The 12115-nt window shown below is 30.2% G+C and overlaps 1 protein-coding gene across 2 annotated transcripts in view; it reads right to left on the bottom strand.

Moving 5' to 3' along the window:
* The window catches only part of LOC139512231 (uncharacterized), a 48990-nt gene that overhangs the window by 3703 nt on the left and 33172 nt on the right, over window positions 1–12115 (bottom strand). Inside the window, exons 1-2 of one of the 2 annotated variants that reach the window (XM_071299684.1) lie at window positions 1639–1804; window positions 172–337 (exon numbers count right to left, since the gene is read on the bottom strand). The exons of the other annotated variant lie outside the window; for it this stretch is intronic. Coding sequence (XP_071155785.1) covers window positions 172–337; window positions 1639–1696 — 224 coding nt within the window. The 5' untranslated portion in view covers window positions 1697–1804. Of the gene's footprint in view, window positions 1–171; window positions 338–1638; window positions 1805–12115 lie in introns of those variants that run through there. 2 annotated transcript variants of the gene reach the window in all.

The following is a 12115-nucleotide window of genomic DNA, read 5'->3' as shown; positions in this document are numbered from 1 at the left end:
AAACAATAACCGTGTATTTACTCTGCAAGTTTTTTTCTAAATGAATTTTATTGTTATTTATTTTGGTTTGAAATTATCATACAAGTCAATTAAAGTCAGTTTTTATTTCGATAAAATAGAAATATGATTTTTACAAAAAATGAACGAGACTGGAAAAAGCATTTCACTTACCTGTTAACAATGAACGGTCCTTCTCTAATCAAACATTCTATAACAGGTTCAGGTACAATATTTAACTTTAACTGGTATGCATTTGGAATAAAAACGTCTAAATCGGCTTCTTCATTGTAGAATGTACGCTCTTGCCAATTACATGGGTAAGAACACATACAGTTCACTTAAAAAAAAATAAACAATTATGTAAAACATGTCAACTTAAATAGTGTCTTGGTGATGATTTCTATCAGTACCAATTGCAAAACTTTCAGCTTGATACATTACATTTTATAACATCTACGCTAGAAATTAAACCAAACACTTTCTGTGAAATCTTACAAAATGTTAAAACTTTTAAGACAATTACCAGGTTTAAATATAGATTTTGTCCTAAATTTGTGGTATTTAAAGTTCGACAAATTCAATATTGTTTCAAATGAACTTTTTGTAAAATTCTTTAAGTACGCTTCAAGATCTATCTGGAAGATTAACTTGCAAGGCACTTTTGGTTGTTTAATAAAAGTTTAAAAAAATTGTTTCAAAGTATAACAAAAATACCGAACTCAAAATTGTAAACTCAAAAAGGGGAAATCGACGGAAACGAGTGAAAAACAACTGTCATATCTCTAACTTGGTACAGGCATTCAAAATACTTGAATTAAGTTCGTTGTTTTCTTTTCCGCCAACTCTGACCGCTCCAAATATGTTCCTTTTTTTTACTTAACTCTCGCTTTCATTTACTTCAAAGAACTTATATTTTTGTGTTACCCGAAAAAACACCACATTGGTGGTATGCATAGCCACAATCTGGATTCCAATTAGTATTGCTTTTATCAAAAGATTGTAATCAACAACGCTATAAAGTAAATCTTAGGTATACATTTTTTAAACACTTCCATATGTTAGTTAACGATTTGAAACGCTTTTTTACATTTGAATTAACTTACTGCTTAAAAGCTGATCAATTTTAAATGAATCTTTAGAGTAAAGTCAATACCTCGCAGTTAATGAAATTTTACAAACAAACACGTCCCTACATAATTCAAAGAAATTGGAGGCATATAAGTCTTACCTTAAATAATAGAGATTAATTATAAAGAATAGAAGTCCCGGAAAATTGTCGTTGAACTACCATATGAAATAACGCGCTTAAACAAAAAAAATCAAAACTAATTCCGTAATTAATGTAAAGATATTGTTTGCTGATGATTAGCATCAAAACGCAATGAAATTTAATTATACACACATGAGTCATTGTGATAAGAATACAAAAGAGAAGACTCTCATACAATTACCACAACCCTTACATACAATGTTTGCATATTAAAACGATGAGAAATACTCTTAATTAATTGCACAAATCCAGCTAAGTTTCTGGTCGCAACACCTGCTAAAGCTTTTCATCTATTCATTACTTGCAAGCATGGAACATGTTTTGTCGTCTACAAATAAAATAATTTCTACAAAAGAAACAGTATTTACCTTGTTTATAAGAGACAAGTACAGCAAACAACAAAACAATCGTTGCCCTCAGAAGCATTCTGTAATTGTTAAGTTTGAAGAGCTTAAATCGTCACTATTCAATATCACAACGTTTTTGATTGGCGAGTTTCTTGTACAGTTGTACTATACAATTTGCAAATTTCTCCTTTTTATACTTGAGAGAAAACAATGAATTAATATGTTCTTTCTATACTCTGACGAGTGTCTAATTCTGATTGGGTGAAAAATTCTTTCAAAAAGATTTTTTTTTATATAAATCAGCATATGGGAAAAACAATTACAACAAACATGTAAAAATACAAGTTAAAATCTGCATAGATTATCAGATGTTTCTCCGTATTTTGTATATTGTATATTTCGTATTATAAACAGTGGCCGTTTCCATTCTCATTTTTTTTATATTAAATGTAAATAGATTTTAAAAATGGACCAACATAATCACGAACTAAAATTATGAGTGTAAAACCACACATCAGAGCCGATTAGATATTAAAGTCATATGAAACATCAAATTAAAAAAAATATGCATATGATTTTTATAACAAAATGGATAGTTTTCATAAAAATTAAAACTTATTTTCATATACTTTTTTCGGAAGATTTTTTTTTAATTTGTCCACATTTAGAAGAAGTTTACAGTATTTTAATTGCTTGCTTCTAGGAAGCAATTCGCCGACATATTTTTTGTCTATGCAAGTGACATCAGCGGGACACTTCTCGTAACAATCCGGTGATCGCAATACGCGTGGATCTGTCATTTAAATAGACTATTATCTGATTGTATATGTTCTACACGTGCTCATTATCCATACTTCTTTGTTGATTGTTTACTATAAGGTGACAATCGGTAAACTTCCGCTTCAAAACACGGCAATTAATGAGCTGCCATATTTGTTAATCATAACAGACAGAGAGAAAAAAATTGACGATTATACGATATCTGTGTGTAAAAAATGATAAAATCGTGCACAGAAGACTAAGTTTATGATATATCCATGCATTGGTTCAAGAATTGGATAAACATTATTTTTCACCAGTCACTCGTTTCATTCGACTTAAGAGTTTGAAAATAAAGATAAAACCAAACATTAATTAATCATTACTTGACGCTTTTCAAATTAAATTAGTCAAGAATCAAAAATAAAAAAAAAATAAAAAGATATTATGAAAAAATTACTGAACATTATATGAACGAATCTGTTACAGCAGGGGGAAACGCCCATTTCTATAATTTTGTAATCTGTTCTCGGCAAATGATTGGTCGAAATTATATTGTGACGTTGAATTTTCTTGGTTTTTTTTCCTGAATTTTCCTATTGTCACGTCATAAGAAAGGCGACCATGCTTTAAGACGTCACATAAAAAGTACACATATTTCTTCAAATCTTTGAAAAGGAGGTCTACAAATCATTAGAGAAACAGATTCCACACTATAACACGTGTAGTACGATATTTCTCCACTCTCAATAGTTTTATTTTAATTTATTTAAGAAGCTCGGCAAGCCTTGCGCTTTAAATATTAGAATTTCGAGTGGAGAAATATCGTAGCCCAAGTGTTGCAGTTATGGAATCTTTATATCCAAAACCACATTGATTGCTCAGCGGTAATCCCCCTTTAATAATGTAAAAGCAGAATTGTTCGGATTTGTTCCCAAGAGTACTATATTCTTTAGGCGGTTTAATTTACAGTGAATAAAAAAAGTGAAATAACTAAAATACTGAACTTCGAGGAAAATTCAAAACGGAAAGTCCCTAATCAAATGGCAAAATCAAATGATAAAACACATCAAACGAATGGACAAAAACTGTCATATTTCTGACTTGGCATTCTCAAATGTAGAAAATGCATATGGTGGATTGAACCTGGTTTTATAGCGCTAAATATCTCACTTGTATGATAGTCGCATTAAATTCCAAATTAGAATTAGATCAAAGATAATATAAGAATGTATTTACTCTTTTCTTTAAGCTTTATACGCATTTCTTAATAGAGAATTCGCAATACCTAATGTCATATTATACATCATAAATTACATTTATTGGAAAATGTATGAGACAATCTTTTAGATGAAGAAAGACAACTGTTATATTTCTGATGAATATGTTATACATGTAGTTTTTACGACTTTATAGAATGTATAGGCTTATATCGATGTTGATATGATGTATAGGTAAGTTTCTCTTTAATACTGATATTTCCGCTTTTATTTATACGACAAAGTACAGTCTAACTTCGATGTCAACGTATGATGTATGTTCGGTTATCTCTATTACACTTGCCAGAAAATTAAAGAAAACGAAAACCTGAAGATTACATTCACAGACAATTTTTGAAATTCAGTGATATTTTTTATCTAGTGCAATGTTTCATCTAAATTGTCAACAGTCACCTGTATGTGTTTCACTGAGTGGTCTGTTGTCATGTATTTCTAAATGCTCGTACGAATTAAGATATAATAAAACAAATAAATAGATTCAGAGTTGATGGCAATGAGATAGAAACCCTAAAGTATATACAGCAGAAAAAACAGGCAGTTTTATATAGTAGTACGCACTAGATTCATTTAACATTATTACACACACACACACACACACACACACACACACACACACACACACACATGCAAACACATGCAAACACAAATTATGAATTGTAGATATCTCGTTTTTTTTATCCAGATATGCCAATATCCGACAATAATCAAATCGTATTAAGTCAACGGGAATAATTTTCTTTGCATATGTTGAGTGCTCGTGTCAAAGTCAGCTTTGTCACTTTTGTGTATATATATGAGGCAGAATGTATACAGAACCTTCTCAAGGTGAAAAATTTGAAGAAGTTATAACACAGTCAAAATTACGAGGGTGTTTAGCGAGTTTTATGATCAAGTTCACAAAATATTTGAAAAAGGCAGTTTATGAAATCAATCATCTATTCTTACGCCTGCACATTATAAAAAAGTATAAAACATGTGTTTTAATGATTGTAACAGGTTAACATTAGTCAATAGAAAAAAAAAGACTCTTTGAACTATTTTTAATGACTTTTCATATTAAACATAAAAGATTTGTTTTTAAAAGTAAATTGAAAATGATCAAACATTTTGGATTTAGAGTGGGAGAACAAAAAGTAAACTTATAAAAAACTATGACGAACTTACTCTTAAAACAACTGTAACACTCAGTAGAAAATGTGAAGTCATGTCTCCTTGTGTTGTATGACTTTCATTTTAAACATAGAACGATTAAAAATATAATTGAATCTTATTACTTATTAAAAGCATGTTAGAAATGTCATTCATCAAATTTGTTTCAACTTGCAGTTAGAGAAAAAAAGAAAACAGTTGCATTGTTGTATCATAAATTGACATTTTGATCAAGGTTAATGTGTAGTTACCTCCTAGACACCAATTTAACTGAAACCATGTTCTACGAACACATTCACATCGTTTGGTCAGGTAGCAATACCCAGTTAGTAGTGCGGTCTCGCATTTGTACCAAGGTGATTTTTTTATTGTTCCAATCATGAGTAGATAGTCAAAGAATAATATAGCCTTCAAAGTGTGTCAAAATGAACATCGAAATTGATCATATGTTTTAAGAGCTACATTTTAGTTTGGCAGTATTTCAATATCAACAATACTAGATATTATTGTAATGTCGATTTATACTTTTGTTCGCAAGACCGTTTTGACACGATTTTACTCGAAGAAAATGATATGAATAGCAACTGATTTTTTTTAGATGTCTTGATAATATCATTTTTATGTAAAAAATCAAACTAATATTTTAGTAGGTTTTTATGTAACACCTCATTTCATAAAACTCATTTCATAAAAAAAGTAATGCAAAAATAGAAATTCGAAATTAGCAATGAACAGTTAGGAGTGTGATTTCGCTTTGGATCATATATTTTTTTAAGCTAACTACGAGAATTAGTTAAGAAACACGATTTCTTATTTGTCCAGATAGATAAATGGCAATATCCTAATTAAATATCCTTTAGAGGGATTGAAATACTAATTCATCACAATCTGTACAGTTTTTTTCATCAAATTTATGAAATTTACTGATAAAATACATATGCATAAGTATGATACAATTTTAGTTTGGCAAAGAAAAGATAATGGTTACAAACTATTAGAGTAAAATTTTAAATGATTCTATTAGAGTATACTGTATCACCATATATAATCACTTGTAAATGTCCTGCGAATCCTTCTAGTCTTTCCGAGACTTTAATTTACAACAGATTGAAATTAAAATTAATTAAGGAATATCAATTTGTCTAATTTTCTTATTATTGAATGTATATGAAACCATAATATAAGAGAGAGGTTTAACTAGCTATATAACCAGATTTATTCCACCTGTTTCTACTTTTGGAAATGCCTGTACAAAGTCAGGAAAATGACAGTTGTTTCCTACTCTTTTGATGTGTTTTAGCTTTTGATCTTGCCGTTTGATTAGGGATTTTCAATATCGAATTATCCTTGAAGTTTGGTATGTTTGTCATTTCACTTTTTCCTTTTACATCTCTTTTGCAATTATATACAGAACATATACACTTGATTTATTTTATTATCAATGTTACCAGATGCTTTATTAGAAGAAGAAAGACAACTGTGATTTAGTTATACGACAAGTTGTATGTTATGTCTCGGTCTTGTCATTTGTCATTATCGACATATAAATCATATTGTACTGTCACATATATTTATCTCTATGATGTTTTAATTGAGATTTTAAAAATTTCAAGTATTTCTTCAGATCGTCCTACAATATTAAAGGACACATATATCAAGTTTCTGTGCACTGCGTTAGGAGTAAGTGTATACATCGTATGAAAGTTTTCCTAATTAAAATAATTACACGCTTTTTCTTCTTCTTGAAAATTATTGTAAAGCATATAGAAAAATTAAAAAAAAAACATCTACAAGGCAGGAGGAAATCCGTTTTCTTTACACGAAAGCTGCAAAGTGTTTTTTTTCAGTTTTTCCTAAACTAACTTGTTATCATATAAGATTTTGCGTGTATCTTACAAAATAAAAGTCTCTGAAATGTCTAACTGTCACCAATCAATTCAAATTTCAAGATGATTTTATTGCAGTTATTCTTCAATTTTATGACAAGCTTATAAAGCTATACACCAAGAAATGCTGTAAAATAAAACTGTCTAGATGGATCTGTTTTGTTCGAAAGTTGTGGCTTTTGTTGCTGGAGAGTATTAACATCAAATTAAGAACTATATGTTTTTACCTACACATGACAAAATTCAACTTATACATCTAAATAAATCGCGCTTTTATTATATATTTTGAGAGACATGTGAAAAATCAACGCAATACTTCAGCGCGATACTATTCAAACTGAAACAACCATTTCTTTATTTACTGCCAATTACACATTTGATCTCTTTCTTGATGCTAGTATCATAGTAAACTGTCATGATTAAGAATCAAATAAAAATATTGAAGTTTAATTGGAGTACTCTAAGCTCTAATGCAAATTTTAATTGATAAAACAAGTACCAGACACTTAACGATCATTTAAACGAAAAATACATCACCTTACAGAGTTTCATTTACTATTCAAAATTTTGTTACCAAAGTCAATACACAGTTCGGGTTCTCATTTATATTGTTGGTGTGTAAACTATCACTCTTGATTTGCTGTATATAAACTGAATCACTAAATCATATATCAACTGTGAATAATACGATTTATATGATTCATAAAAAAAGACAAACCAAATGAAATCTTAATAAATAAATTTAAATGTTTCTTTTTTTGGATATATAATTTTAGAATTTTTTGATTTTATAATAAACATTCGCTAAACACGCAAATATGCAAAATGCTCAACTGTGCATTTCTGACGAACTAAAACAAAATCAATATAAAACATCAATACATTTTTTTCTAGTACAAACTAATTTATCGTTACAGTTTGTCGAAAACTGTGCTAAGCCATTTGATTGTTATAAGATCTTCATGTATATACTTCTCATTCTGGTGTTTTTATATATGTCATGTATAAGAAACGGTACATTTTGTCATGTGTATCAAGTGTTTGACATATTTGATTAACCATGCATATGTTATTAAATTTTCTGAACAATTGCTATATAGATTTAACTCTTTAACAGTATTGAAAATGATATATATATATATACTTCTATATACTTCTTATTATTCCAAATCTTAAATTTAGAAATTTACAGTTGCAATATCAAAGACATGGAATATCAAAATGTGACATGGGTAATAGTTGTTCAACTACCAATATGATATATATTGCTTCTATCTTGTATGTAGGATAGCCTGAAACTACCCTACTTCATTTAGCGGAGTCAGAAGGCCCGACATGCAAATGATTCCAGATGATGGACAAAAAAAGAGACTTCTTTATTCTAAGATCAAAGAAATTTTAAATCTTTAATAATATTCAGATGCTCTTTTAGGATTTTGAAAAAGGGGACAACATACAACACAACGTTAGGAGTTTGACATGTTAAAAGTATATGCATTTACAATATTATTAGTTACATAGTGTGCTAGTGACCTAATACGGTATATATGGGGTCAGTTAATTCCATATGGGGTGAGAGCGAAGCTTGAACCCAAATATGGAATTTACTGACCCCATTTATACCGTATTATGTAACTAGCACACTATGTTACGAATGTATCTTTCCGACTATCTTAACATGTGAAATTTTGACTAGTGACCTTTCAAAATGAGCAAGACTTCGATACTGTTAGCACTATGAAACTAGCTTCTTCCATTGATCCTACAAAAACAGATGCCAACAATATCAGGGTAGGAATGGGGGTACCTTAATGACGTATAACGGTAAAAATTCTAACCAAAGACGTTAACGATAATTTTTAGTGAATGACGATAACATGTACACTTTCTTTTAGACGATAAAAAAATCTACTGAATTTGACGAATCACGCTATTTTTTCCCAAAAATAACGGTAACGATAATTATATAAGACATCGGACGAATCACGATAAGGATATTTTGACGAATCACGGTAAAAAATTATACATTTGACGCTTATGGTAGCCGAAAATTACCGTTTGAGGCCTGACGGTAAAGGGCATTACCTCCCTCATGTAATACACATACACAAACACAAAAGAAAAACGAAATATTCGTATTTATTCAATAACTACTGTAAATTTTTCCGTCACGATATTTTGTTTTATTTTGTTTTTTGTCCGATTGTACGAATGTCCGTGTTATTATATATTCACTGATGAATGGAATATATATACACATACCAAAAAAATATATATAAGGAACTGTTGTAATGTTCGAAATGAATTAGCGACCGAGATTGGACAAAATAATGACACTTAGCTTATAAATACAATTAACGTAGAACGATTGGTTGACAGTAATGAATAAATATCTTATATGTTCTTGTCTGTTCTATGTTTTCTATTCCATAAGTTAGGCATCCGACCCTACCTATAATTTTTCACATGTACAGTATGTTATTATATGTAGTCCTGTCGCAGTATAAGGTTTAAAAGCCTAATGATAAACTTTTGTTAAAAATATCCTTTCATTTTTAATAAACTTAAATAATTTGCAATTTGCTAATTTTCTTCGATTACAAAAAACGTTGATCTCCTTTTCGGTTCTTTTCGGTCCTTTTCGGTTCTTTTTGGTCCTTTTTAGTCCTTTTCGGTTCTTTTCTGTAAATCGTCGCTCTTTTCTGTAAGTCGTCGAACCCACTTAAATGTGTTTTATGAATTTATTTCCAATTTAATTATCAATTTCTTCGTCTGTTGAAACCTTTAAGATTTTTTCTCAGTACCGTTTTGTTTTTATAAAGGGAAGTAACACCACTACTAACCATGTATACAATAAGCCCCGCCTCCCTTTACACGGTCTCCACGAGGACGCTTTTAACCAATCATATTCCTAGAAATGTATATAAGGTAAGATAAAGCTCCATACACTCCATTCTCCCTCCCATTGTATATTGATTTTTTAACCCTCTTGTCTCACTAATGACTAGCTAAATAGCTGAAATAAAAAAAAATCAACTGACATCATTGTCAAAACATCCCCGTGTCGCTTTACGTAATCTTGCTTTTATTGATGTATTTGATGGACTTTGTTTTTAAAATGACTAGAGGAAAACATACATATACATAATTTGGGGGTTATTGTAGTTTCTAAGTACTCAACTCGTCGGGTTCGACGGATTAATTATTGTTGGATTTGTTTTGAATGATCTTTCGTTTTCAGTATAATGTTTCGTAAATGTTGTATTGTTTTGTCATTTATTTATCTAGATTTGTCATCCGTCTTTCTCCCGCTTTTTGTTTATAGTTGCCATCTTGGGATCTTAAGGATGTACTTAGGTGAGGTTTTGGAATTTGTGTCAACTGTTCGGACTCCTTGGTGTTTTTCCATTCAATATAATGTAAAATATTTTGCCCTATAACACCCATTTATTTTTTCATATAAGACTTAATAGCTCATGAAAGGTCATTTATCAAAATTTTAGAAGATTTTTGATTTTCATTCTTTTGTTTTGAGACCCAAATAATACAAATGCAAATATAAGGTAAAAGACCGAGTCTGCCTTTTCCCGCTATATTTTAAATCTCAAATATCTCGAAAAGGAGGTCCATGACCTCTCAATATTTTTAGCTTATCTTTATCCTTAATTGATGCTCTACCAGCTTATAGTATCAATTTTATTTCTTAATTTCTTAATTTTTACCTTACTTCACCTAAGTACATCCGTAACACAATTAGCGTAGACTTTTTCCCCCAAAATATCAAAGCACACAATACGCAAGTGTGAAGTAATAAAGGAACACACGCCAAGCATGTCGGCAACATCTGGGTAAAATCATTTGATATTTTAAATTGTTAATGCAAAACATAACTGCATCTTTTTGATATTCGGCTATTTGAATGTCTGCTTAAGTAACTCATTTATTGCGCCATAGAGGCGTTGGTGGAGAAAGAAAGCCGTTAAGGGGGTCGGGTCAGTTAAACACAGAAAATCCTTTAAGTTATATATTGATTATTCGATCATGAAGATACCATGGTATTTGATCTACTAAAGCTTATACAATTTACTAAATATCAAACAGGACCTATATAAGAAATAAGAGAAGGTACAAAGGGATTTTTCAGACACAGAAGTAGAAAAATAAGAGACAATGCAATGGCAAAAACAGAAAAACGATCAATAGATAAACAGTATACAAAACACAATATTGAAAACGGTCCCTTTGGACTCATTTGCATCTCTTTTTTAAAAAAGAAGTCAGACCTAAAAAAAATCTTTAGGAACGTAATACCTGTGTAAAAGAAAACGAAATCGATCTAATCCATGATATCAAAATCAAATATTAAAAATTAAAAAAAAAGTTCCATTTCCAAAAAGTAATAGGAAATAACTCGAGAACACAATTATTCCGTAGAGCATCTTTTTAGACAATAAATTCAAGCTTTTAAAAAATAGATCACCTGTTCTATCTCAAAGAGATTTTTAAAGTGTAGTGTAACAAATAATACAAAATTAAAAAAAAAAGTCTACTAGCTCTAACTCAAAGTGTGGACAATTCTATAATATGAGGGTCTAAAATTCAGCCTTTGACAGCTTAGCTCAGATTTACTTAGTTTTTGCTTTTTTAACTGGACCAAATCATTTTTAAACATTAAGATTCAGCACCCAAACATGTAATGTTATCCCCTTACATAATATTTCATGCATAAAATATCAGGAAATAAATTAGGAAGGTGTATGCAAAACTTTTGCAAGTAAACGTCGACAACAGAGTTAAAACAGCAAAGGAACTATAAGAGAAAGGCAACAAAAAAGAAAAGGTCACAATTGGATAGCTGAAATCATCTCTTTTGTCTTCAAATTTTGTTTTCAGACGACCCTCAATGTCAATTTTTAGATGTAAGACATATTATCCATATTATGACGAAATTATTATTTTTTTTTATCATAAAGCTTTGTAACTGAATTTCTCATATATACAAGGCTTCATTTGATCAGGACTCCCGAAGCTCTGCAGACCACTGAAGTTTTTGTGCGTATTCTTACAAGTCCTGTTGACTGATATCTTACCTACTTCAAATAGACACTCATTATTCATTGTGTAATCATACGTTTTTTGATTGAGTTAAGTCTGCCAATTGATATTTTATCGTATGTTTTTCTATGTTGTGATGTTATGCTATTGTTTCGGAAAAAGGGAGAAGGTTTGGATCCATTAAAACGTTTAATCCCGCTGCAAATGTTTGCACCTGTCCTAAGTCAGGAATCTGATGTACAGTAGTTGTCGTTTGTTTATGTAATATATACGTGTTTCTCGTTTCTCGTTTTGTTTATATAGATCAGACCGTTGGTTTTCCCGTTTGAATGGTTTTATACTAGTAATTTTGGGGCCCTTTATAGCTTG

The sequence above is a fragment of the Mytilus edulis genome, chromosome 2, assembly GCF_963676685.1.
Source record: "Mytilus edulis chromosome 2, xbMytEdul2.2, whole genome shotgun sequence".
Classification (NCBI taxonomy): domain Eukaryota; kingdom Metazoa; phylum Mollusca; class Bivalvia; order Mytilida; family Mytilidae; genus Mytilus; species Mytilus edulis.
The sequence above is the reverse complement of the archived record's forward strand: the minus strand, read 5'-3'. Positions and strand labels throughout refer to the sequence as shown.